Source organism: Bipolaris victoriae, assembly GCF_000527765.1.
Source record: "Bipolaris victoriae FI3 unplaced genomic scaffold scaffold_52, whole genome shotgun sequence".
NCBI lineage: Eukaryota > Fungi > Ascomycota > Dothideomycetes > Pleosporales > Pleosporaceae > Bipolaris > Bipolaris victoriae.
In genome coordinates this window covers 182322-209109 of record NW_014575340.1, presented here as the reverse complement: position 1 = coordinate 209109, position 26788 = coordinate 182322, and the positions used below count along the sequence as shown (strand labels likewise).

Genomic DNA, 26788 nt, shown 5'->3' with positions numbered 1-26788 from the left:
GACTCATGAATGGAATGTAAAGAAGAATCATGTTAATCTGTGTATATGGTAAAGCCAAAAAACATGTCTACATGCGTGCAACCTAGGCTGTTTTGAGACCCTTTGAAGCAAACTGTATACCAGACCAAAGAAAAGAGAGAGCAAGGTGAAAGTGAAAAATGCCAGAGGGATCAAAGAAATTTGCGGCACTCATTGTCTGTAGACTCGCGCGTGCGAACCGCAAGGACGGTGCGACAAAGTGGTAAGCGCCTACATTGAACGCAAAGCATGTTGTATGCGGGAAAGGTGTATAGGTAGAAGAACGGCAATACGCCTCACATAAAGTCATCACTGCAGAAATGTGTTAGTCCATCCATATACGCACATGCAAGGAAACAACCAGGAAGAAACTTACTCGCCAAAGTCATCATCGTCATACGCCCGGGTATCCGCCTTCAAACCAACATCACGACTTGCGTTGAGCGTCGTCTTCGTCTTTGCCGCCTTCGTCTTCTTTCCTCCCTTCTCGGCTGCCTTCTCCTCCTTCATCTTCTCGTTACTCAGCGTAGTCAGACCAGAGGCAATCTTCTTGATTTGTTCGCTGGGAAGATCCTTGGCAATCTGCTTGGTGAACTCTTGCAGGAAGAGAGTGTACTGTCCTTTCTTAGAGTTGGCAGCGATCAGGGGAGTGAGCGTCTCGCGTAGCTTGGTGAACTGGTCCTTGGTGTTTGGGTTGAAGATGGAGAGCGAGGAGAGGTTGATGGTGTTGTTTGGGTCGCTCTCATCCGCGATTGTGACAGCCTTGCCGCTGCGCTTGTTGCTGACGGTCAGGTCACCAAAGAGTTCCTCGGCCTGGGCACGCGAGCCGTCAATTTCTTGTTGGCGTAGTCTTGCACGGCGTTCAGCCTCAGTTTCTTCTTCTTCGCTCTCTCCCTCATCCTCCATCTGCCGCCTGCGCAGGGCAGCCTGTCTGTGCTCCTCGATTCGTTGCGCCTTGGACTTGTGGTTTGCTTTTGCCTCTGCATCTGCCTTTGCCTTTGCCTCGGCGGCCTTCTTCGCCTTTTCACGCTCGACTTCAGAGTCTTCCGCAGCATCCCATGATTCTAGCACCTGTTGGGTACGCAGTCAGCATGTGCAAGATGTGGTATGGCGGGGTTGGAAATTATGCGAGCGCGGGGCAGAGAGGGATGACACACATCTTCATCTTCTTCGTCTTCAAACTTGCTGCGGCGGGCGATGGGTGCTACGGTCGGAGATGGAGGGCCTGAGCTCTCTTCTTCATCATCTGGGACGTTGTGAGCGAAGGGTCCTGCAAATATCCATATTGAAGCGCAGGCGCAGAGGCAGCGAATATGACGTACCCCACTTTCCAGGCGCCATGACTGTGGTTGGTATATAAGATCACGAGAGATTTGCGTTGTATGAGTAGCGTATTCAATAAATTCTACCTGCAACTGTGCAGTGATATCCTAGTAAAGTGTTGTGGGTGAGGGAAGTCTCTCTCAAGGTTTGACTGCGTCGCAAGACAGTGGTTGGGCTCGGCCACTGCGCGTGGCTCGCTTCTAAAAATTACCTGAGCCACATGGCTTACCGCCCAATCAGAACGGCACAAGCCACATACGTACGAGACACTCTACTCGAGTACGTGTGTTTCGGTGACCAAGAGCGTGGCTGAATATGCGCGGCGTGATTGGAACGGCTACAGACAGTTATGCATGGGGCACACTGTCTTGTTGCCAAAAAAGCAAAGTTCACCAGGGCTCGTTTGACAGACACTGCATATACCAAGCTTCTTCATAGTTTCTCAAAGTAACACAACCCTACATAGCCCATGTGGAGAAAAAGAAAATAGAAGATTAAGATGCGCATCAATGTTACAAGTATGACAGCGGTTGGAAGCGTAAATTAAAGCCAGCAACTCGAGCAAGTTCTAACTCGCACCAGCATCCCACGGCCTCCAAAATTTCCATCCTTCTCTAACTTCTCCATAGCCCTTCCGTTGTGAGCTGTTAACACCAACTAGTCTCTCGATACCAACATTGCCTTCAGCATTGAGGAACTTTTCCTGGTCAATTTCCTCTCCACCCTCCTCTTCGTTTCCATTATGCAAAACAGCTGGCCAGAGGATACCAACACCATCGCCAGCCAGTGTCGTCTCAAACTTCTCGAATCCTTCATTCTCCAGCTTGACCTCGAGCGAATCGAGAATCTTGTATTTTATCTTGGTGCTAGTTGAAATGACAGAGGCATTGCAATCTACATCTGGTTCAGATGCGGTATCGGATTTGTCAGAGTTTGTGTCTGGTTGGTGGTCGTTTGTTAGGGCGGGCAGTTGCGGTTTGAGAATGGTAATGGCACAACCTCCACCTCCTGCTCCCGTGAGCTTTGTCCAGCCAATGCCTGTGTGATCAATGATCTCTCGGATACGTTCGAGCTTTGGGTGGGAAACGCCTAGCGAAACGAGCAAGCCATGGTTGATGGTTACCAGTTCACCGAGATGCCTCAGCGCTTCAATTGATTCTGCATCAAAATCTGGGGATGTGAGAAGCTTGTGTGCGGATTCGGTGACAGAGCCTATCGCGTTGAGAATGCTCTCTGCGAGAACAGGATGCGCTTTGCGGAGGTTGGCGACTTTGGCGACTTCGGTAGCTGTGCTGCGCGACTGTCGCGTGTTGACAAGCAAAAGAGGTAGCTCTGGGAAACTGTGTAGTGGTTGGACGAGCGGTGGCTGGCCGTAATCTCTCCGTTGGAAGAGGACTGCCTTGCCGCCCGAAGACACTGTGTTATCAACTCCGGAAGGGTTTCCGTGTATGCACATTTCACCAACAAATGCCCATCGGTTGATGCGCTCTATGTTAAGCTCACATTCTTGTGCAGGTTGGTCTTGATGGGGCCCGCTCAAAGCACGAATCTGTAGAAGCAATGCGGTACTGAGACACACTGATATACTGGCGCTGCTGCCCAGGCCGGCGCCGATTGGAATGGTAGAACGTAATGTATAAATACAAGGAGGAACTTTGCGCGACGCAAGCGAGAGGAAGAGGTATAGGAAGGAGGTCGCCGATGCGTGGTGGATTTTTCGTATCGACTCAGGAGTAGTGGGAGACACTTGGTCTATGCAAGGTTGTATGGCGGCCATCAGATCGGGATCTAATGATTCTACGAGTTCGTAGTAGTGCTTCTTCTTGCCCGGCTTGCTGAACGCGTCCCATGGTAGTTCGTCAATGTTCCACGTGTGCTCCATCTGGATATCGGGAAAGCGCAGCTGCACGGTACGGTTCGACTTTGAAAGAAACGAGACGTGGAGATATGAGCGGAGGGATATGGCAGCCGCAATGGCAGCCTGAGAGACATCAGTATATGCACTCCTGAACGTGTTTGGAACGACCGAATTGTACCTTTCCATAGACAACAGCATGCTCTCCGTATACAATGACTTTGCCTGGCGCAGACACCATGAAAGGAGGCATCATGGGCGACGACTCCTTCCTCGTGGGCTTAGGGGCGCCATTTCTCGACGCGAGAGAGGGCATGTTAGGGGCCAATTGCGCGGGCATAGAGTCGAGGGGCGAGGCGTCGAGTAGGGAGGGGGCGTCGGGGACCGAGTCTCTGGGCGGGGGGGCGGCTATATACTCTGTGGACGATGCGCGGGGCATATGCGTGGAACACCGTGTGGTGAGGGTAAAGGCTGACTGCGCCAAATGTTAACCATGCCATACTACCAACTCGGGGATTCGGCTGCAGCGGACCTTACCGGAAACGCCCAAGGGCCGACTACGCATGCGTTTATTCGCCGATGCAGTCAAGAAAGAGAGAAAGAGAGACAGAAGGTGAGATAAGAAGGTGCCGAAGAAAAGAAAGCAGATAGGGCTGGCCGTTGCGAGGGTTAAATGGGGCCCTGTGCATACATGCGCATGTCCTGTAGTAGTACACGGGGTCGAGCAGCGCGCCATAGTTACCCAGGGTGGACGAGGTCATTGTACATAGGCCTCATCCCACCACGGTCTAGCGCGTCGGCATGCAGGAACTGACGCGGCTTGCAGCCCATCCCTGGTTTCTAGAACCGCCCTATCGTAGGTTCGACGTTTATCATCCCTTCACTGCAACGGTATGCGTTCTTCGCTTAGCACCTATCTGGCTTCGCTGGTGGCAGTTGCGGTTAGATTTCTGCCGCAGAGGGAATGACAAGACTTTAAATCTCGAGTAGGATTTCGGGCCTCTGATTGCCAAGATGCAGTAAACTATACCGACTTGCGCCGTGCGACGAGACGAGGAGAAGAGTAAATCATCGCAGAATACCACTAAAAACGCCACCAGCTTCTACTCGTAATGGAAACTACATATGTACATGGACACCCCTCCTCCGTTTTGGTTGAATTCACCGGCGGCCTTCTACCGCTATAGGCCTAGCTTGAACTTGAATCAACCCAACCACAATCGCGACCGGCAAAATCACAAAAGCCCGTAGCCTGGCTGGCTGACTGCTACCGCTGCATGACCATCCCAATGGGATGGCGGACGTCTCGGACCATAAGTAATACTCATGATTCATGGCCACGATATAAAGCCTTATCCTGTCCAATCCCAGGCCAGGGCAATTTATTTGAGTTCAACTTGGAAAAAATGACGTGTGCTAGGTGTTGTCTTCTATTCGGCTTCCATATTGGGGACCAACAATCCAATGCTACAACAAAACCCCACCAACGCCTCGCTATGCTGATAACGGTCATACGCCCAGTCAAGCTCCGACTTACGACTGTGATTTAATCATGAAAATCTGCACCTTGTGTTAGTCGGGGTTGGTCGATTAAGAGGCGTCCCACGTTAAACATACCTCTTTCATCGCCTGTGCATCCATAGTTGCTGCCTTTTTCTGGCGGATCCATCTCTGTCGCACAGCATGCATGCCTCGTGGGTTGTATGTTAATCCCGCAGGCGCAGGCGTAGACGCGCCCGACACAGGCACCGAAGAACTTGGCGTACTCTCTTCGGTCTCGCTCTCAGAGCTCGAGTCGTCGGAACTGTCCTTCTTGGCTGCCTTCTTCGCAGCCTTCTTGAGCGCCTTTTTGGCTTTCTTCTCCTCCTTGCGTGCCTTCTTCTCTGCTTTCCGTCGTGCCTTGTCTGTGAGCGGTTCGGCATCAGCCGAAGCCTCCACATCAGAAGAAGATGCCCGCTTGGACTTTTTCGACTTTTCCTTCTTGTGCTTCTTCGACTTTGACGAGTCGCTCTCTGTCTTCCCGTTATCGCGCAGATCTGTGCTCTTCTTCTTGCGCTTCAACTTTGGCTCCTCTTCGATGTGCTCCTCGCGTTTCCTCTTCTTGTCCTTGCTGCTCGCCATTTCGTTGTCACTCTGCGGCTCAGATTTGATTTCTGTCTCCGTCTTGACCTCAATTTCCTTCTTGATGTCTGACTTCTTTGTAATCTTATCGCCAACCAGGAAGCCGCCACTGACAAAGTTCATCATGCCGTACTTCCGGTACACGAACGCCCTCTTCTCAATCTCCTCGCGCCTCTCCTCTTCCTTCTTGACTTCGGCCTCGTTGCCGTTCAATCGCCCCAGAATGCTTTCTAGCCCTGCAAGACCAAAGTTTTCCGGTCGCTCACTGCCTCGCTTTGCGCCCAGGCCTAGGTTGTCGTCTTTGAGAAAGACACGGATGTGCGATTGGGAGGCGGCGGTATAATGAGCGGCGTGGGATGCGTCTTTTGCGCCCAGAGAGCTACCAGGTTGCCATCCCTGCGAAGTCAACATGCGATGACCGAAGCGCGAGGTGTTGTTCGCCCATGTCGTGTTTTGCGGGTCATTGGAGATTTTGGTTCGGCTGCTGGAGCGTCAGTTTGGGGGGTAAAGGTGGCAAAAGTCGAAATCGCGTGCATACTTCTTTGGCGCGGCGAGACCCATCTTGATTTTAGAGGTTCTGGTGCGAAGAAAACACTGGGTGACTTTGCTGGTGAACAATGCGGGAGTCCGCAAACTGGAGGCCAAAAATTTGTGGATGCACGCTAGCGCCGAGTCTCGGCACCATGTGGGGAAAGCCAACCACCGGCCTTTGTATCCACCCACACTTGAACTGCTCAACTTCAACCTATTTAGGTCACACAGGCACTCATAGGCGTGATTACCTGACAAAATCTACCCAGCTGTCTTCAACTGCTGATCATCACACTACTTGCTAGTACTCACCTGAACAGTCAATCATGTTTTTGCCAAAAGTAAAAAGGCTATCGAACAGCACTACTCGCACGCAAGATGACTCCCTTCAAGAAACCACGAAGCCAATGAAAGACTGAAATGCAGAAGAGAACATGAACAAGGGTGAACACTTCCACTCAATATAACATACACACATATACATATACATATCGGATTAAAAATGTATTTGCCTAATATATCGTTCAAAAGGTATCATAGAAACCAAAAACACCCCCACACTTCAGTATTGTCCACAATTGCCCAACAAACAAAACAGAAAAAGGAAGAAAGTGTATGATGACCGCTCTTTTTGAGAACAAGAAAAAAGACGTGAGACAGAACGCCATGTAAACCCCCGATTTGGGTAGATAGCAAGAGGAAAGGAAAAAAGAACAAGTCTATGCAACGCTTCATGCAAAGAAAAAGAAGATTTGCGCACATTGCGTCTTCAGTGAACCCATAAACGCCCGTGTCATGCATGTCACCTTCGGTACTCTGGTAACGCCTCGCTTTGTCTTCTACTACTCTCGGGTAGGTCCTGTCTACTTCGGACTGGACGGACTGCTTCAACAAGGTACTCGTCATCATCGTTCAGCATAGGCGCTGAAGGAGCCAAATGCGAGCTCGTCAGGGTGTGAGGTGGCGGGGCAGAGGCACCATTCGACGGGCCGCCTTCGTCGTCATGGTCTGTAGGCGGCGCACTTCTCTCCATTTCCAGTCTTCGTCGTTGTAACTCCTGCTTGTCGTCTGTGGGCTCTAGGTGTGAGGACGACGAGGGCATGTACTGTGGCGTAGAGCTATGTCCTTCGATAGGTGGTTGTGGTGGTAGAGGAGGAAGAGGTTTGGACGGGTCGTCTGCATTGCCATTGGCAGAAGGTGCCTGATGCTCTAAGCGTAAGGTATGCGAAGACCCGGTCGCGGAAGTTCTTGTTCCGTCGTCACCGAGGTTCGTAGCCCGGCGTTGCAATGAAGGCGCTGTTGGCAGGTGCGAGGACATTGCCGGTGATGATGTAGCCCGAAATGGCGGAGGAGGGTGAGCTGGAGTTGACGAAGATGAACTCGCTACGTAGGAAGGATGAGGATCATCTTCCTCAGGTAACACGGGCGCCGAAGCTGGTATGCCTTGTTGCTCGCCAACTAGAGGCCAGGATGGACCAGCGGCATCCGGTGGTTGGGAAGGTAACAGGCGTTCCTCGGCTCGCCGTAATCGCTCCTTCTCCGATATCCCGTGCTCTTCCTCCGGCACGCTTCTTGGCACCGAGAAAGCAGTGCTTGCGCCTGCGCCGTGTTGTTCGTATCCAGGAACACTGTCGTAGGCCTGGTCATAGCCGTAGTCATAATATTGACCGTTTTCGTCGTGGCCGTAATAGTATGGGTCGTATCCCTGCTCATCGTTTGGATCAACGTAACCTTCATGATGATAGTCGTTGTAGGCGTCTTTGTGACCTGAGTAATTTTGTGTCTGTTTCCTTTTCCCGTTGCGATCGCTGTCTTTTGTACCGATAATGACCTCGAACAAAGCGGATACAATGCCCTTCTCACGCCGTATTTGGTCCGTATCCACAAAGACACCACCCCAGGTTGAGAACATGCTGCCAGAGGCATCGTCACCTGCCGTAGCGGAACCGCCAGCAGTCGATGGTACATTGACTAAGCCAGCGTTTGCGACCATTCGGTCAAGACCGGTCAGCTTACCCTGGATGTCCACAACCACTTCAACGTAGTACTTGAATGAGATCATCGCGCCTGGAACGTTTGATATCGTCGGAAAAGCCTCGTCGGGTACGCGCACAGAGCATTTTATCTCGGCCGTCAGGGTCCTGGGATCAACAAAAAGAGGTGCAAAAGATTGACACAAGTCTTTCCGGAAAGTATGACTCGAACCGGCAGATGAGAGGGACAAGCCGCCGAGACCGGTTCTGGATTTTGGATAGTAATCCTCCGATTTGGTCTTGTCTCCTTTGCTATTAGCAACAACCGGAAGTGCAGGATGCATGTCGACTCGTGCAAGGCGATACAAGGTAATTATGATACCCTTCAAACTGCGGATGTGTTTTGTGTGATTGACGGTGACTTTGATTGGTATCTGATCACCCCTCAGGAAACCGCCCTTGAGTACGTCAATCGTTGCCGTAATGGTCTTGCCTTTGGGGTTCGTCCGACTGCCAGCTTGCGAAGGCGATCCGTCTGTGACAGTGTTGATTGAGCGAACGCCATACTCTGTCCCAGAAGCGTTTCCACTGCTTCTTTGGCTCCCATAGCTTACATCGCTTGGCGAAGGACTCCGTGCACCTTCCGTCTCATCAGCAGTGGTAGATCGGTCCAGAACGGATCCGGCTGGCGGAGGATTTGTACCATCGGGTGTTTGTGGTACTCCTCCTTCGGCTGGCCGTTTTCGCGAGGGCTTGTTGCGTGTTCTTCTGGATATAGGCTCAAGTGAGATGACTCGGGGTTTGAGCTGTGGAACCGGCGCAATGTCGATTGTGTCGGTGAGGTAGACCTTGGTGTCGCATGAAGCGGTTGGGGAAATTGTGGTGGGGCGGGTCAGGGTAGCATTAAGCATGTAAGATATAGTTCCACGCTCAAACTGCGGTCTACAGTTAGCAAGCGTGTCAGTTACTGCACGTCAGGGACGACTTACGTCGATGCTGCTAGGCAAACCCTTGGAGGGAAATTCCAGTTCAAAGTTGAAGTGGTATATACCCTCGGCTAGCCTGCCTTCTCCGCACAAGACCACCTCGTCCTCGAACAGGGAGACGAAGCCATTGCCAAAGTAGCTGCCTGCCTTATTCGCCCTGCCGTTGCCGACGCTGGAGCAGTAGTTTTTGTAGGCGTCGCCGGGGGTGTTTGGGTTCTTGAAGACCTGGGCATAGCCGTGCAGGGAGACGACCAGATGGGTGATCCTTAGCGGCTTGACAATCTTGATGATGACGGTGCCGCTGATGACATCGCCGGGCGTGTAGTGGCGGTGGGGGTCGTCGGACTGGATGTAGAATTCGGTGTAGTTGCGCGACTTGGAGGACAAGGGCGACTTGAAGCGGGACAGAAAGGACCTGGCGGAGACTGGCGAGGACGGCGTGGCGGAGGAGCGTGTCTGGCTGGAAGTCATACTCCGTGTGGTGCGCGCATTGTGCGGCCGCCCGCGAAGTCTGTGTGTCTGCGGTCTAATGGGCGGTAGTAGCCGGCCAGGGGGGGTGCGGAGGGCGACAGGCCAGGAGTCGGCCGTGAGAATGGGCTGGAGGGGTCGAGGGTGGCAGCAGAGAAAAAGGGACTACAGCAGCGACAGGGGACGCGCTCAGGTCGAGGACATAGGGCGTATGCGTATGCGTATGCGTGCGCGAGCAGGAGCAGCAGTGGCTTGGGGAGTGGCGCCCTCGACGGTGGCGACGCGCAATCGTCTCAGGTAGACTGGGGGCTGTGGCGCGGCCTGTTGCGGGTGGGATGTAGTACTCTACTGTGATGGCAGACTGGATAGCGCTTGGGTGTGGTCAGCATTGCGGACGGTAGCAGTGAAGCGCAGGAGGAGCGGTATGCTGCGGAGGCATCGCGGGACCCACGCGGGGAGGGAGAGGGATGGTGGCAGTGCTCTCTAGCGTCGCCGTGGGCAGTCCAGCCCGACGAGCACGGTGCGGCCACATGGCATGCATATGTCCAAGTGTATGTATACTACACTGAACATGGAGTATACACATCCACACACCAGCTCAAGGTGGGGTAGCCGACTGACAGGAAGACTGGACGGATCGTCGCTCTTACGTACCGCCTGGATCGCTGCACAAGGCTTGTTCAGAGCCGCACCGCTCTTGGCGCAGTACAGTGTCGTCGAGCCGGCGTGCCAAGGAGCATGTGCTGCGGCGTCTTTGGTGGGCGAGGGGAGGCGGACGGCTTTGGGCTCTCGACGGTTTGGGGGCGGCTACCAGCTGTTATTTGATGCCAGACACCCACCCACTGCCCACTACCCTCTACCCGAGACTGAACTAGGCCGCCCTCCTCAGCCTGCACGCCATCCCATGCCTGCACCTGTGCATTTGTAAATACGCCGGCCCAGCTTCCCCGTCCATCGCGCCCCCCCGGCACCGCTACTCCCACTGGCTGTCGCCGCGAGAGAACCCCATCCTCCCCTCGCTTGTCACGCTCGACGGGAGGGGCGTCCGCAAACTCTGTTTCCCCTCCTCGCACCACCGCCAGCTGAACCCCCTCCACGACGTCTGCTACACTCCTTGTCTTGCTGCCATGGCCAGCATTGCAAACACTGTCAACACTGTGCCCAACTCCACCATGGCGCTTCCGTCCACTGTTTGTCCGAGCCGGGCGCTTGTCGTGATACCTTCGGCCCTGTTTCCGTCTGCCATCGCGATCCCTTACTACCCTGGCACCGATCTGAGCCAAGCTTCGGTGCCAAGCTGGGCCGCAAGGCTTGTTGGTGGCACGTTAGTGCGACACCTGGATTCGTCCTATTACATACCATTACGGGGACAAAGGGGCTGAAACTTTTTGCTGACGACCCATACTACTCTTGCTCCGGAACACTGGCTATGCATGTTTGACGGAGACTGGACCACCGTCGATGACGAGGCGCTACAAGCATCCCCTCCACCACCTACTCGACATCAGCTAGGGACCGTCGGATATGTCCCCAATCATGCACATTCAATCATTTGACACATGACTCTCCTTTGCGTTGTCTCTCTGACTCCACCCATACAGTGTACAGACACCCTCTTCTCTGCTCTTTTGTACTAGCACAAACATGTTTCTCGGGCCGTCACGTCAACGGGGCATGTTGTCCCGAGTCTGTACGGGTTCCACCGGATGTCCTGTTCCCGGCACCCATCCTGCTGTACAACAGTAATGCCGCTACGCTTACGCCTGCTGCATGCGGTTGGCTATTTGGAGGCACATCTGGGACATTTGTGATATATCCCTCACCAAAATCCTGGTCTTCATGCTAGTACTCTTACTAAGCTGATAAACTCGAATCCTTCCTTCAGGAGGGAACATCCTGACAAAACATTGGGCGCCATTGCATACTCATAGTTACATAAAGATCGTCGTCACCCAACTTGCTGCGTTGAGTCACGTGCACCCGATCGGCAGGGCCGCCGATAGAAATCTTACACGCACATGTATTAGGGTAAGACCGCAGAACGTTCCGTAGGTGCACGGTTTGCGGTTCGATCAATAGACGTTACAAACCAAATCTCACCGTTGTGTACTAGATCTGTCAGACGGAAACAGAAAGGACACAGACGCAAGCGGAGAATGCATCCACAATAGCGTTAGCCCTCCATGTCAGGACATACAGCTCAGTGTTAGTGCAACATGGCAATATATCCCATTTTCCATTCGAGTGTTAGTTCGGCGCTTTCAACATCGCTCAATCATCTACTTATATTACTGTTCGGACAGTTGCGGTGGTATAGCAGCTGTTGTGCAGGTTGGTGCTGGTGCTAATCACGTGGCTTACGAAAAGAGTATATACGTCCTAGCCAATCAGCTTCGAGCTGCGAGTCCTCAATCAATGGGACCTTCCGAGCCTCTCTCTTCGGGCTGACATGCTGCCCGAAAAAGCAATTACCCGCGTGATTCTTTTGCGGTTTGTCCATTGATGACAATAAACCATGTCGCATCGACTGCAACAAGCAGTCCACACTTCACGGAATGCTAGGAGACGTCGGGTCAAGGCTTAACTTGATAAAGAACTCCAAGATAGTGAGGCGGCATGGCTTTGAGGCTTGCGCCGCTTGGGCCGCTAGCGCATAATGACATCGCCCAACCCTGGTGGGCTCCTTCCTTCACGTGTAACCCACAACCAGCGACGCCATCGCTGTTTATGGCGATTCAACTTTCATCTTGGCAATGCTACCTATAAGTAAACATAACAAAACTTGTCCCGACGAGACTGGAGATCCCTGGGGCACTTTGCGCCCACGCGATGTCCGTCTCCAACTCTACCTCTCCCTAGGCCTAGGCGTGGGCGCATTTCTTATCTTTTGCGTATGTTTTGGCACCTTCCAAACGGCTACATGCCTGCTAACTGGCTGCATCAGTTTCTTCGCCCACGATGGAAAGGCCTCTACGCTGCGCGCAAGAAGCAGAAGAACCTCGCAACGGCGCTCCCCGACCTCCCCGACAGCTTTTTCGGCTGGATGATACCACTATGGAACATCACCGACGAACAGGTGCTGGCCTCGGCTGGCCTCGATGCCTACGTGTACCTTGCATTCTTCAAAATGGCAATCAAGTTTCTGCTCATCACCCTCTTCTTCGCCCTCGTCGTCATCAAGCCAGTACATGATACCCACCAGGACAAAGAGGGAAAGAAATCTCCAATCCACATCGACCCAGGCTCTGAGCACATTGAGGTTCGCAGTACCTTTACTACGTTTGCCGCCGAATATGAACGCTACACCGACTATCTGTGGATGTATCTCGTCTTCGTCTACCTCTTCACCGCCCTTATCTTATACTTGATTGTCTCGGAAACTAGAAGGATTATTGAGATTCGACAAGAGTACCTTGGCGGCCAGACTACCATCACCGACCGAACCATCCGGCTTTCCGGTATTCCCGTCGATCTTCGCTCGGAAGACAAGATCAAGGCGTTCATCATGGATCTTGGTATCGGAACGGTGGAGAGTGTAACGCTATGCAAGAACTGGAAGGAGCTGGATAGCAAGGTTATTGAGAGGCGTGGCATCGTCAGAAAGCTCGAGGAAGCCTGGACTGTTCATCTTGGTAGCCGAAGGGTGGAACGCAGCCTCGAGACTCTTCCGGTAGTCCAACCACAACCACCAGAGCCCTTGGCCGATGACAGCAACAACGACAACGAGAGAAGCAATTTCCTGAGCGACACAGAGCGCGACTCTAGCCACATCGTCCCCTATGCCAAGAAGCGCCCGAAAATCAAACTATGGTACGGCCCTCTCAAGCTAAGATATAAGAAAGTGGATGCCATCGACTATTATGAAGAGAAGCTGCGAAGAATCGACGATGAAATCAGAGCTTTGCGCAAGAAGGAGTTTGAACCAATGCCTCTGGCGTTTGTGACAATGGACAGCGTTGCGAGTGCTCAAATGGCGATTCAGGCCGTACTCGACCCTTCACCATTGCAACTCTTGGCAAGAAACTGTCCAGCACCGTCAGACGTTGTCTGGTCAAACACGTATCTGACTCGTTCTCAAAGGACGTTCAGGTCTTGGTCCATCACAGTCGTCATCGGCATTCTGAGCGTGTTCTGGACGGTTCTTTTTGTGCCCATTGCCGGTGCTCTAAACACATGTTCTATTGCTGGGGTTCTCCCTGGGCTTGCGGAGCTGTTGGAGAAGCATGAAACTCTTGAATCAATTGTCAACACCCAACTTCCGACGCTGGCATTGACTCTTATCAACGTAGCTGTTCCTTTTCTATACGACTGTAAGTAGACTGGCTCTCACCAGTGATTACCACTTACGCTAACGATTTGCAGGGCTTGCAAACAAGCAAGGCATGATCTCGCAGGGTGATGTTGAGCTATCAGTCATTTCGAAAAACTTCTTCTACACCTTCTTCAACTTCTTCATACTCTTCACTATCCTAGGAACAGCGTCCGGGTTCCTGGCTATCCTTGAGGGCTTTGCCGAAAAACTCACAAGTGCCACGGAGATTGCATATGCTCTGGCTACCTCACTTTCCAACTTGTTAGGCTTCTATACCAACTTCATCATGTTGCAAGGGTTCGGAGTCTTTCCGTTCCGACTGCTGGAATTTGGCGCTCTTTCCCTGTACCCGGTCTACTTGATGGGTGCTAAAACACCTCGGGACTACGCTGAGCTTGTGCAGCCGCCAGTCTTCAGCTACGGTTTTTACCTGCCGCAGACGATTCTCATCTTCATCATCTGCATGGTCTACAGTGTATTGAAGGACTCTTGGCAGGTTTTGCTTACTGGCCTAGTCTACTTCATGATTGGCCACTACGTTCACAAATATCAGCTTTTGTATGCTATGGAGCACCGCCAGCACTCAACTGGAAAAGGTTGGACTATGATGTGTGACCGCGTCATTGTCGGCGTTGTCCTCTTTCAGATCACTGTCGCTGGTCAATTGGCTTTGAAAAAGGCTTTCAGGCGCGCAGTGCTCATAGCCCCGCTCGTGGTTGGTACTCTGTGGTTTTTGTTTGTTTTTGCACGCACCTATCGGCCACTGATGAAGTTTATTGCTCTCAAAAGCCTGCGAAGGCCAGAGCAATCTGACCTGGGTCGCGATGTACAAGAAGAATCCTTTGGCCCTGGGCGAAATGGCCGAAGGATCATGGGCAGACTCACCTTGGACGAAGCCCGCGAGAGCGGTCTACGTTTTGAGAATCCTAGTCTGGTTATGCCGTATGTATTTCTTCTTCACTATTGACTACTGGTGCTGACCTTGTCCAGGCTTGACAATGTTTGGATCACCAACAAACCCGCAACATCTCCAAGTGGATCAGATAGTTCGGCGACCAATGGTGCTGACGGCAACTGGAACTAACATGATTGCACCTTGCTTGGTGTTTACGCTCACGACGCCCCTTTGTGTATCACGTCACGATGTCAATTTCCTGTAATACGCTTTTACTCGCTTGCTTATTTTGTGATTTTGTTCCTTCGCTCATTTGTGTTTAATTGATACCCTCGTACGCAACGCAAATTGGTTATGAGTTTTTATGAACAATCTTTACCTTGGAAAGCCTGATTCAACGAGCCCCTTGACACACGACCATCTTCTCCACCCCCAATGCCTCCCTCATGCTTGGAAAACCTCCAAACTTCGCACTTGCCCGCATCCGTAACCGCCGAGATAACAAGACACGGACTTGTCTGCACGGAAATCTCACAAACATTCGCCAGCGTAGTTATGCGGGTACCGCGTAGAGAAAGCGGCCACGTGGGTCCCTCCTGATGATGCACCGCGCCAGTCTCGCCATTCGCACGCGGTTCGTCCCACCAGTTGAGCCAGTGGTTAGTATCATGTTGGAGTAAACCATCTGGTTGGCCCTCGGTGGGAGAAAAGCGGCATACACGGCGTGGGACGGAGTATAGAATGATGGTATCGTCGTAGACGGCCACTATGCGTGCGCCCTGGGACATGTCTGCTGCAGCGCGGTAGAGCTTTGGTGGTGCTTCCCCGTTTGTCGGGGGGACGAATTCGATTTTACGGGCGAGGTCGTCGGTGCCTAGGACGAGGCGGTTGCTGATCTGGTCGACGAAGAGGACGTGGGAGCCGTTGTCGTTCAGGGGGATGCGGTTGTAGTAGTAGTAGTAGTAGTCGTCGTCGTCGTAGTCGTAGTAGCCTGTGGGGTTTGGCTGGCGAGATGCAATTTCGTATTTGGAGGAGCCGTGCCAGTGGGCGTTGGGGAAGAGTCTGCGTTTTAGCCAAGGGCGGTTGGCGTGGTGGGCGGGACTGGACAGGATACGCAGTATGTTTGACGAATCGTGGGCTGGTCGTCGTCGTGGGCGCACGTAGACGTGGTCGTTTGGGGCTGTGGAGGGAACCCAGCGATGGAGACTTTGGCCTGAAGGGGAGTCGATCCATTGTACGTCCAGCCCTTCTGAACAGCCAAAAACTACACACTGGCCTTGGGGGCATAGAGCGACGCTCCGTGGTGGGTCATCCTCGGAGCCCAGATCGCTGTAAATGGTCGAGTCGTCTTCGACCAAGTTCCACGTCTGGTTGACCAGGTTGTGCTCATACAGAGCACTGTTGTTGGCGCCCGTGATGCTTATCCTCTCGCTGTTTGACACGATATCAATCGTGTTGAACTGCGTACGCTCCTGCTCTTCCTCCTGTGGGCCATGCCCAAACACCTCTTCTGCCAGTTTTCGCACCATACCCACCCGGCCTTCCAAGATGGCAGCAATGGCGTATCTACTACTACCGCCATATGGGCCCATGGCCATGGCCAGTACTCGTCCTGGGCATTCGACGCTTGCCATGTATACCGGACGGCCAGCGTCGAGCTGGTAAATCCGGATCAGCGCTCCCTGGGCTACGCACAGAAACCGCGAGCAGGTACTTGTGGTGAATATTAGTTCACTACTACTACCGCCCACTTGGCTGTCCCTCAGCCCGCTGAAATCCACCTCTGAGCTCTTGGTGAATACTGCCTCTGTTTCCACCCCAGCCCGGCCTGGCGCCAAGGCACATTCTCTGGCAAGTTGGCAGCTGAGCATTTGCCATCCCTTGCTGGTATCCTCGCCCGTCCATCCACCCCTCTCCAGCATTACCGTCAGCAGACTCCTATCCAGACTGGCCTCCATCCATGCTCGGCATGTGCGCCGAGCAGCATTGAAGTCCTTTGGTCCCAGGTATCCATATATTTGCTGGAAGATTTCGACTGGAAGGCCCTTTGTTGAGGCCATATTTGTTCTGTTGTTGTTGTTGTTGTTGTTGTTTTGCAAGTTGGTTTGGTGTAGTAGTCGTCTTTGGAAGGGAGGAAATTGGAGAGTATGTTGAAGTTATGATAGGAGTCCTTTGGGCAACGAAAACAGGCGTATATAAAGCATAAAGGGAGAGGGTAAAAATTCAAAGTATATGTTAGAAATGCGAAAAATTGTAACCATGGTTGTGAGTTTTTCGAAGGCATAGTAGAAATGCGACGGATTGTATCCGTGGTTAGAAAAGTGGGTATCGCGAAGGCAGATTGTTGAAACCAGTGGTATCCCAAGAAATACCCACATTTACTACGGCAATCCATCTATCCAAGATATAATTTTCGCAACCGTTGAAATTACCCATGGTCTTGCATTTTGACATGGTAGTAAATATAATTATGGTTCGTCTTGTATCATCCCTCCCCACTCCAAAACCAGAAAAAACACGTGATATCTGAACGCAAAGGAGTGTTAAATCCCATTCCCTTTTCAATTTTCAGCACATGAAGAGATTTTCATATAAAGTTTTATTGCTGAGTAAGTTTTCTTGACATTTCCTTCCCTTAATCACCTAACTGCAAAACTAATTTCAGAGCTAAGATTCTATACCTAGGTATTGCTATATACATGTCTGGAATTTTCTCCTTATGCATAGTTACACAAAGATGCAGTGTCAAGTGTTACTACCTCTGCTGTTGTTTCTGGGAAACACGCCATGTTCACCGCTTGATGCGACAAATTGAGGGATGTCATGACGTGATTCTGGTTAATATACGACACGTGACATGGGGTGAGGTTAAATCGTTGTTGCATAGTTTTTAATTTCTCTACTGGCATGTGATGGGTATTGAATAGTTTGAGTGGAGTTACTGTTTGTCTTGATGTCGCAATGTCTGCTAAGTAAAGTGAACTTCTTTTTTGTTTCTTCTGTGTCTGGCAAGGTTTGCGAGTATGATTGTATCCATGTGTATACTGTTGCGCCTCGTGTTGGAAGCATGGGATAAGTCTTGATTTTTGTTCATATGAAAGCTTAGGAGGTTGAGCGATATAGACAGGCGGGGCTGGTTGATATGGATGGTGGTATGATATAGATATGGGTGTGGACATGAACATCAACGTGAAGACGTTGGCTTGAGAGTGTGCACAGCAAGGCTGCATGTCCAAGTAACATGCAAAGACTAAAGGAAAACTGTGAAGAATGGTTCAAGTTGCCCAATTCAGAAGGGATATGTTTTTGAGTGGGTAGCTCTTTCCAGCCCGAAGATTTTCGGCACGTTTACTGTATGGGGCCAGCAAAGGATAAAACAAGGCAAAGAAGCAAGACATGTTGGACAAGAATTAATACCAGGATGGTGAATGTCGCGCACGAGGATGATGATCCTGCCAACGGTGAAGCCGATGATTGCTTATTTTGCAAGAGAGGCAAAAGAAAGGAAAAGTAACCAGTTGTTTAGCAGCGCGGGCAGCGTGAGTGGATGTCGAGGGGTTTTGGCGAAGAGAATTTGCAAGTCGACAGTGCGTAGGTTGTTAAGGACCAGGAAGGAAGTATCGATAAAATGGAATGCGGATATCAAGCGAGATTAGGCAAGAGGGAGCGGGGCGGGGGAGTGGGAATTGTAAGAATCGGGGGATTGAAAATAAACTAGGTAGGGCGGAACACGTAATCACGGGCACAAAGGGCCGAAGGGAGAGCAAAGCACAATGGGGAAAAGCATTGGCGATCATCCGCTTGTAATACGTGCGGACAGGCCTTCCCAACAGTTGCGAGGGCTGATGGTGAGGTCGAGGGCTGAAGAGTGCAGATCGATCAAAGGCCATGCTGTTGTGTGTTGGGGGACGCACGGAGAAGGAGATGCAGGTGACGATGGCATGACCCAGCTAGCTAGCCAGCCAGCCAGCCCCCCCTGGCGAGAATTATTCTAAATCTATGTAGGCACAGCAGATTACGCGTTCGTGAGCGGGGTGGAGGCTGGAGCAAAACATGGACGGGGAGACAAGAGAGGCTGGAGGGTGTTGAGGGAGCGAGGGGCGGGAGGGCTAAGGAATGACGGTGTCATGTCCTGCAGCGAGCTGTGCAGCAATGCGATGCATCGGAGCAACGGGGTTGGGCGGCGGGTGCAGTAGCGAACCAGAGGGCGTGTTTGGGGCTGGGGAGGAAGCAGTCTATCGAGAGGCATAATCAAAAGGAAATTTGGCAAAAACATGCGTGACGGGTGGCTGGCAGCAAGGAACAGGCTAAGGTTCAGGGTTTGGGTGAGGGCAGGGCCAGAGTGTGGTGGTCAGCATGACGTGCGGAGAGAAGCGGCTGCGACATTGTAAGTATGTGCGTGTGCGCGTATATGTGTGAGTGGATGGACGTGGTGGTAGTAGGTGTATGTATGTGGTATGTGTGTAGTGTATGCAGCGCCAGCGCCAGCGCCAGCCACCTGGAGGAGAAATGGCGGAATGGAGTAGACAATAGTGTACTAGCAAGTGAGTAGTACCAAGTAGAGGGGACAGGAGGTTTTAGGGCGGCGATGGGAGGATGCAGAGCAGCAGCAGCAGCAGCAGAGCAGATGCGTGTCGCAGGCGTAAGTACAATACAGTCGAGAACAAAAAGGCTAGCAGCAGCAGCGTCAGTGCGAGCCATGATGGCGGCATGGATGGGGCACGCCACTGTAGACGGCTCCCCCCTGAGCTCGGCTGGCTTGACAAGAGGCGTGTTGCAGCCGGCCATGTCGACACGTGTGTAGGGAGGGCATGTAGGGAGTTGAGGTAACGCAGGAGAGGGTACAGGGCGGAAGCAGAAGCAGAAGCAGAAGCAGAAGCAGGCAAAGTCCGTGGGTCCGGCTGCTGCAGGCATGCGGGTGCCAAGGCGTGTTTTTGTTATGAATTATCGGAATTGCTTTGTGGCTGGGGGTGGAGTGGCACCGGGTAGCGAATACCAGCAGGCCGGCGGCGAGCGGTGGTGCATGAGGTGCAGCCAACGAGGCATGCCTGTGTCAATCGTTTCCTTGGGGAGCTATCCAGTCTTCGGCAATGGGCTTGCGGGCGGCAGAAGGGCAGGCCAGATGACGACGCGGCGATGCGACGATGCGGCGATGCGACGATTGTCGTTGAGGGCGTGGGGCGTGAGTGTGGTAGGCTGGCCGGGCTGGAGGCGTGCAGGCTAATTTTGGCGTGCACAGGAGGGTCCCTGACATGGAGTCTGTGTCTGTGTGCATGTGCATCCTGGCATCCTGGCATCCTAGCAGCCGCCCACTTGGTGTCCCACCACCCCTCGACCAGCAGTTTGCCGTTTGGGACTGGAACTGGGTGACAGCGCCCGCCAACACCAACACGGCAACGTGCCAGACGGGCCCTCTTGACGCCGCACGCTCACGACCAGACCACGATGGTGATGATGGTGAATGGCAACCCGACAGCAACAACAACAACAACAACAACAACAATGGCTAGGGCCAGGGCCAGGGCCACAATGGACTGCAGGTCGAGTTGAGAAACATCAGACGGTGCCCAAGAAGGGCAGTCGTCGATGGAGTCCAAGCGGCACTATGCCTCGTACGGCGCCCCGCTATAGAACGGTACCTTTTGATCCCCATCTGTCCCTAGTACACAGTAGGCTCGTTGCTCGGTTGGCTGACGGCGGCGGCGCACTCCTGACTACTGCTGCTGCTGCTACTACTGCTGTTGCTACTGCTGCTGCTGCTACTGCTGCTACTGCTGCTACTACCACCATCTGTCTGTCTGCCTGCCCACCCGCTTGTCTACTACTTACCGGCTTGCTTGCTTGCTTGCACTTGTCTGCCCTACCCCAGCCATTGCCAGCTACTGCCATCCGTGCACTCATTCTCTTATACTCTACTCGCTCGCTGGCCAGTCGTTTGCTCCACCTGCCCGCCTCTGCCCTCGTCGACATCCACCCTTCTGTTTTTTGTTGCTGTTGCTACTGCTGTTGCTGCAAGACACTGTCGCTCGCTGCTCCTGCTTCTGCTTCCTGCGCCTCACCACCCCTACCCGGTAAGTCCGTCGCCGTTCATCCATCCATCCATCCATCAGGAACCCTTCCATCGTGTCGGCATGAGCGGATCATCCATTTGCATTCACCCCCCTCCAGCCTTGACAGCCTCCCGCTTAATTGGCCACAATCCAAACCCCCGTGTTGCCATGATGATGATGACGATGGCCGACCCGGCCCTGGTGCCATTCGTGCCTAGCCAGCACGGTCCCGTCGTTGAAACACGGCGATACGAAGACACCAGTCCCTCTCAGCTCATCCACCACCATTCACCGTCTGCGCCTCCCTCCGCATGCGCCTGCGCCCCCCGTCACCTCTCTCGGTCAATACCACGCCGCCACGCGACAACACTCGTTTGATGCACAACTAATTCGACTCTGTAGAAGATATCCCCTCGCTCCCTCACCCGTCCGCCCGCTGATCCTCCGCCGCCGCTACACCACCTCGGCTCCTGATCGCATCCATCGCACCCGCCCCAGACTGCCCCCAACTGCATCCGCCTTCGCCGAGTTGCCTTTTGGGTGCATGATACTGTCGCTTCACGCTTGAGAGAGGCCGCTGTAGCCAGTGGCGGGCGCTCCTTCCACTGCAAATTCACAACAAGCAGCAGCACCACCATGGTCAAGCCAGGTCTCGGCCTCTTCACCACCCGCCGCAAGTCGCAGGGCAATGTTTTCGAAGAGGTCGACGTTGCCACCAGCCCCGACACGACGGCTCCCCCTGCGCCCCAGCCGGCACATGCAGACTCTGGCGGCTTCCGTCTGTTGAGCAGGACAGAAGTGGAAAAAGCCAAAGAACAGCGCAAAACACAAGAGAAGGAGCGTTCTTCAAAGTTCCCTCGCTTCAGCAGCTTGGGTAGCAAGAATCGCAACCAGTCTTTTGACGACGATTCTCCAGGCTCGTCTAAGCGGTAAGTCTCTACCCGCTAAGTCATAGCGTCGGCCGGACTGACCCTTTAATTAGCGACAGCAAGTCAAGCAGTGGGACTCAATTTTCCACATCGAGACCCTATGCCAATGGGCAGCATGGCTCCACATCTACACTCCCTTCTTCCACCGACGCCAGTTCTGACGACAACCTTTTTACAAACATTCCCCGTCCTGCTCTCCACCAACACAACAGCTCTCCCGGCCCCCACGCAGTAGCCGCCCTCAAGAAGCAACTCCCTCCACAGCCAAAGTCCAACTCGGGCGTGTCGTCATACAAGGATCTATCCAACACAGGGTGGAGTGGCCGAAATAGGGCCATGACTACGTCCAGCTATGCCAGCACTGCTGTTCCCCCTAAGCTCGAGGCAGACCTCAGCTTTGGTGGCTTCGAGGACGACATGTTCAGCCATCTCCAACGCAAGGACTCACCCGAAGCACAACGCGAGCCAACGGGACGCTCGTTGCTCGCTGAGAAGCGCACTGTTCAGCCAGAGCCCATCAAGATCAAGTCACAGTTTGACGTTGAACCACCGATGAAAAGCTGGGACAGCCGCAACTCCGCTGACAACCTCATGGCCTCGTCACACTCGGACCGCGAGGCCTCACCGCCTCCGCCTCCGCCTCACAAATACTCGGCCTACGCCCCTGTCGCCTCCGAGAGTCCTACTTTCCACCCCAGCTCTACCTTCCACGACCCCGACGCCCAAACCGTCCGCAAGTCCTTCATGGAAAGAAACTCGTACCACGATACACCCCCTGAATCAAAGCCAAACTCCATGTCGTCGTCATCGGCAAACTCTTACGAGACACCATACTCATCACGATCCGTCACAAGCACAAACAACAACAACAACAACGCCACCCCAAAGGCTGCCCCAGCACCCGCAGGACCATCGTCGTCCGATGACAAGCAGGATGAAGACTTGTTCTCGCAATCAAAACCTGCACCCGCACCGCACCAAGTACCCACAATACGGAAGCCTGCGGCTCTTCCCTCTCAAAACAAGGCCTTGTCTGCCCCTGCTTCAGATGTCAGTCGACGCGTCATGTCACAAGCTGAGTTCCGCGAGTATCAACAAAAGGCCATGACGCAACCGCCGCCAGAGGAAGACTCTGAAGAGGAAGACTACGAAGACGAGGAGGACGCCATCAAGCGGCGAGAGGAAGAGGAGCTCATGAGGCGGAAAAACCAACAGATGCACTTTGCTCGTGAGGCCATGAAACGCTCAACTACCGCTTCGGGAAATCCCGCTGAGTCTGGACCCGACGCCATGGGTTTCCCATCCGAGACATCCATGAAGGCAGAGGAGTGGGAGGACGAGGACGTGCCCTTGGGTATCCTTGCTCAGCACGGCTTTCCCAGCCAAGCCCGCAACAGGCATCCAAGCCAGCCGACAAACGCCATGCCGTCTTATATACCAGATCGTCCAGCCTCTGCTGGAGCCATGAGCCAGCGTGGAGCCAACAACATGAGCCTTCCCGCCTTTGCCCGACACTTGCCCCAGGATCCCTACAGCAACTCCGTCATTGGTGGTGGCTTGATCCGACCGACAAATCGCGAGTCAATGGGTTTCAACGGCTTTGCTCAAGGCCCTGCATCGGTTGCCGGTGACTCGGTTGTTGGCGGCGGCATGCCCATGCCTCACAACGTGGTATACCAGGAGGCCGGCTTATCGCAGCCCTCGCTTGTAGATCAGATTCAGATGCGGGATATGACCAAGCAAAAGTACATGGGCGGTGGTTCGGCCAAGAAGCCTCAAGCTGGGCCTTTTACTGGTATGCTTGGCCAGCAGATGAATGCCAACGGCCAAGCCCAGAACCCCATGCGCATGTCACACATGCCCATGATGAACGGCATGAATGGCATGAATGGCATGAACCCGATGATGAACATGATGGGCGGCCAAATGGGCATGGGCGGCATGGGAATGGGAATGGGAATGGGTATGGGCGGCATGGGCATGGGCATGGGTCAGATGGGATACCCAATGGTACAAGGGAGCGACTACATGCAGCAGATGCAACAGATGCAGCAGATGCAGCAGATGATGGCCATGCAGCAGATGCAGCTTCAAATGATGCAGCAGCCCCAGCAAGATCCTCGCATATCCATGGCCATGTCCAACAACGGCTATGCAGCCAGCACCATTGGTGGCGGCCCCACCGCCAACTACCTCAACGTACCCGGTAACCAAAGCCGAACAATGTCGTTTGTAGGAGGCAGCGGAAACCCACCACCACCGCCGCAGCAGCAGCAGCGTACAATGTCCCTTATGGGCCCTCATCCAGGGTACACTCCCTCCATCGCACCATCCGAGCGTTCTAACGTTGGTTTGTCCGCTAGGTATCGACCGGTCGCGAATCACTCGGACGCCATGTCCAACGGAACCTCGATGACCCTGCAAGTCGGCGGAGGCGCCAACCAGAGTCGAGCCGGTGCGATCAAAGGCATACTGAAGAAGGGCAGCCCTGGGCCGCAGGTCAGCGTCGCCGAAGTTGATGAAGGCGACGAAGATTGGAGCAAGATGGCTGCGAGAAAGAACAAGTCGCGAGGCAAGGAGAACAACAGTTCAGGCCTCGAGGATCTTACCCGCGGACTCAACATATAGACGTCGTACGTACACGGCTCACGCACATATACGCATTTCGATTATTTACCCCCCTCACATAACCCCCCCAACGCATGTTTGAAGAGAGCGAGAGAGAGAGAGAGACCAAAAAGCAGCAACATAATACGGATGTAATGGACATGGAGAGAATGCGATCCAGGAAACACTTCTTCTTTTTTTTTAAGAAAACCTTTTACTCTTTTGACAATACACGGAAGCGATTTTTCGTGGGCCCTTTTTTTTTTGTCCCCATGGGTCCTGGGAATTTTTTATGGGGGAAAAAATCCCTAGGACTTGAAACCTTTTGTACATTTGGATAATGTTGCATTTACACCTGGCGTTTATTTTTCTTTACACACATCTGTTGTTCATTTCGGTTGTTTTTTCCCCTCTCTTGTTACAAAGGTTCTTGTTCTCTCTGGTTTTCTCTTTAAGGGGAAATTCTTGTTTCTCTTTGCTTTGGAGAAATGAGAGTAGAGAAGAAAAAGGAGACTTTGGGAATTTGGTGATGAAGAGGTTCGGGGGAGAGGAAGCAGCGAGGGGAGAGACAGATGGAGAGAGGGAGGGAACAAAAAAAAATATGTAATCATGTAGCGGGATCTTTGTTGTTTTGCACCTGACATTTTTCATGGTCCAAACCTCACTTCTTCTTTCTCTTCTTCGTCGTTTTCATTTTGGCACACGGCTTCTCTTTACTTGTTGTATTCGCATCTCTTGTATATGCACAGGGTCTTTATGTGGATTATTCTATCCTTTTGTATATAGACGTTGGGCATGTATGTAATGGGGGGAAATTCCTTTTTTTTTCTTATTTCGAGTGGGAGTGCCCGAGTTGGGAATAGAAAAAGGTGAATGTGCAGAGAGACCAAAGAGCGAGAAAAAAAATGAAATTAGATGATGACACAGAGAGAGAGAGATGTATAAAAAATGCGTTTTATTCTTGATTTTGGTCTCTCGAATGAATATGTGTGGGTTTTTTTTATCGTGTCGGGTTATACAGTATTACTTGTTACGTTGTTGTTGTTGTTGGTGTTGTTGTTGTGAAGAAAACTCCCGGAGTGAATAAATCATGATATTAGTATCGTAGACACGATGCATGTGCGCATGTTTTGCAAAGTTTTGCGTATAGTTGTGCACGTAGCACGTAGCACGTAGCAATGTAAGCATGTATTAACTATAAAAAAAAGAGCGGGAGAAGGGGAATCATGTAGTGGACAGAGAAGAAGGAGAAAAAAAGGGGGATATCTAGTTCACTATTCTCTCTCTCTCTCTCTCTGCTCTAATGTTTCCGCTGCTGTACTCGCTCATGTCTCATCTAACCCCATCTCTTCATTGAGAAGATACACACACACACGTAGATGGGGGAGGGTGTGGAAAAAGTAGAATCCCGGGGGAGAGGGGATCTACAAATTCAACAAGAGAGAACAACAATAAAAAAAATAAAGAATAATAATCAAGACGCCGCCGCCGCGTAGAAACGCCTTGATTCGTGATCATATCTTTTACATAATCATGTCATGATCAATGGGACGTCTTCCTTCTTTCTTCCTCATCATCTTGTTTCCTTTTTCTTTTCTTTTCTCTCTCTTCCTGTCCTGCTTTGCTTTGACACAACCGGGGTCCGATCTAACCGTCTCGATCCAACAGTTCCCGGGCAGCAATGATTTCTGCCTCCTCAAACCCTTGCCAGTCCTTCTTACCGGACTTGTAATTCCGGATCATTTCGGCCAGCTTGTTTGTTGCGATTTCCTCGAGCTTGCGGATGATTTCGGGGCTGGGTAGCGACACGTCGTCCGAGTCGTCGCGGCGCGTCGTTGCTGATGATGATGTGGCGGGGTCGGAGAGGAGGGTGTTGTTGAGTTTGGAGGTGAGGAGCTTGAGGCCGTAGTAGCCGCGCAGGTACGAGTCGTTGAGCTCGACGGAGCGACAGAAGTGCTTAAGTGCTAGAGCATATGAGGAGAAGTTGGGTGGGTTGTTGGCGGCGGTGGAGAGATAGTGGAGTGTTGCAATGTGGGCGTGGGCCTGGCAATCCAAGGGTCAGCAATGGGGGGACAATGCCAATGGGAGACAAATGGGATTCAACTCACAGTCCAGGCATTGGGCGTGATGAGCAGAACCTCTTCTGCACAGAAGATGGCCTGCCCCCAGGCACTGGTGCTGGCATACAGCTCACTTGCTTCGGCCCAGGCCTCGGCGTCCGTGGGGCTATTGTGCAAGAGTGCCGCTACTGCCGTAATGGCGTCTTGTGTCCTGCCCAGCGCCTTGAGAACAGCAACCCGTCGCTTGCGGATGCTCATGTTGGTGGGGTCGTCCTTGAGGATCTTCTCGTATGCATCAAAGACCTTCTGTAGGTCGGCGTCTGTCTTGGACGTGGCCTCATTGTAGATGCCGCGCAGCGTTATGATGCGCTCGTTGTGGTCGCCAAAGCGCGCCTCAAGCCGTTGTAGAATATCAAGAGCGGCCTTTTCGTCACCGGTACGCAGCGTCGAGAGGAACAGGTTCTCGTGGATGGTCCATGTCTCCGGTGTTTCCCGAGAGAAGAGCAGTGACAGCGGCCAGGGTAGCGATGATGTGGGACTCGATGATAGGATGAGGGGCGCTTTCTGCGAGAGGGCCAGAGCAGTGGGCGGCGGTATTTGCGAGGGCGGCGAGAGCAGATTGGCGTGTGACATGGCTGCAATCGGCGTCGTCAAGGTTGG

The 26788-nt window shown here is 52.8% G+C and overlaps 8 protein-coding genes across 8 annotated transcripts; 2 read left to right on the top strand and 6 right to left on the bottom strand.

Moving 5' to 3' along the window:
• Nucleotides 1–390: 390 nt before the first annotated feature.
• On the bottom strand, nucleotides 391–1359 carry COCVIDRAFT_101720 (hypothetical protein; the record flags this gene model as incomplete). Its single annotated transcript, XM_014700259.1, has 3 exons — nucleotides 391–1089; nucleotides 1176–1264; nucleotides 1341–1359. The coding sequence occupies 3 exons, from the start codon at nucleotides 1357–1359 to the stop codon at nucleotides 391–393; spliced, it is 807 nt and encodes a 268-aa protein (XP_014555745.1).
• Nucleotides 1360–1909: 550 nt separating this feature from the next.
• COCVIDRAFT_101787 (hypothetical protein) lies at nucleotides 1910–3536 on the bottom strand (the record flags this gene model as incomplete). The annotated part of the gene is made up of 2 exons (XM_014700258.1): nucleotides 1910–3322; nucleotides 3378–3536. 2 exons carry the CDS (start codon nucleotides 3534–3536, stop codon nucleotides 1910–1912), a joined length of 1572 nt encoding a protein of 523 aa, XP_014555744.1.
• Nucleotides 3537–4729: 1193 nt separating this feature from the next.
• On the bottom strand, nucleotides 4730–5878 carry COCVIDRAFT_101817 (hypothetical protein; the record flags this gene model as incomplete). The annotated part of the gene is made up of 3 exons (XM_014700257.1): nucleotides 4730–4756; nucleotides 4814–5798; nucleotides 5856–5878. The coding sequence occupies 3 exons, from the start codon at nucleotides 5876–5878 to the stop codon at nucleotides 4730–4732; spliced, it is 1035 nt and encodes a 344-aa protein (XP_014555743.1).
• Nucleotides 5879–6650: 772 nt separating this feature from the next.
• On the bottom strand, nucleotides 6651–9278 carry COCVIDRAFT_101613 (hypothetical protein; the record flags this gene model as incomplete). Its single annotated transcript, XM_014700256.1, has 2 exons — nucleotides 6651–8756; nucleotides 8811–9278. The coding sequence occupies 2 exons, from the start codon at nucleotides 9276–9278 to the stop codon at nucleotides 6651–6653; spliced, it is 2574 nt and encodes an 857-aa protein (XP_014555742.1).
• Nucleotides 9279–12028: 2750 nt separating this feature from the next.
• Nucleotides 12029–14671, top strand: COCVIDRAFT_27475 (hypothetical protein; the record flags this gene model as incomplete). Its single annotated transcript, XM_014700255.1, has 4 exons — nucleotides 12029–12166; nucleotides 12220–13585; nucleotides 13638–14529; nucleotides 14578–14671. 4 exons carry the CDS (start codon nucleotides 12029–12031, stop codon nucleotides 14669–14671), a joined length of 2490 nt encoding a protein of 829 aa, XP_014555741.1.
• A 173-nt stretch (nucleotides 14672–14844) lies between these two features.
• On the bottom strand, nucleotides 14845–16542 carry COCVIDRAFT_27474 (hypothetical protein; the record flags this gene model as incomplete). The annotated part of the gene is made up of 1 exon (XM_014700254.1): nucleotides 14845–16542. One exon carries the CDS (start codon nucleotides 16540–16542, stop codon nucleotides 14845–14847), a length of 1698 nt encoding a protein of 565 aa, XP_014555740.1.
• A 4626-nt stretch (nucleotides 16543–21168) lies between these two features.
• COCVIDRAFT_101593 (hypothetical protein) lies at nucleotides 21169–24089 on the top strand (the record flags this gene model as incomplete). Its single annotated transcript, XM_014700253.1, has 2 exons — nucleotides 21169–21461; nucleotides 21515–24089. The coding sequence occupies 2 exons, from the start codon at nucleotides 21169–21171 to the stop codon at nucleotides 24087–24089; spliced, it is 2868 nt and encodes a 955-aa protein (XP_014555739.1).
• Nucleotides 24090–25715: 1626 nt separating this feature from the next.
• Nucleotides 25716–26761, bottom strand: COCVIDRAFT_16819 (hypothetical protein; the record flags this gene model as incomplete). Its single annotated transcript, XM_014700179.1, has 2 exons — nucleotides 25716–26111; nucleotides 26177–26761. 2 exons carry the CDS (start codon nucleotides 26759–26761, stop codon nucleotides 25716–25718), a joined length of 981 nt encoding a protein of 326 aa, XP_014555665.1.
• Nucleotides 26762–26788: the final 27 nt, after the last annotated feature.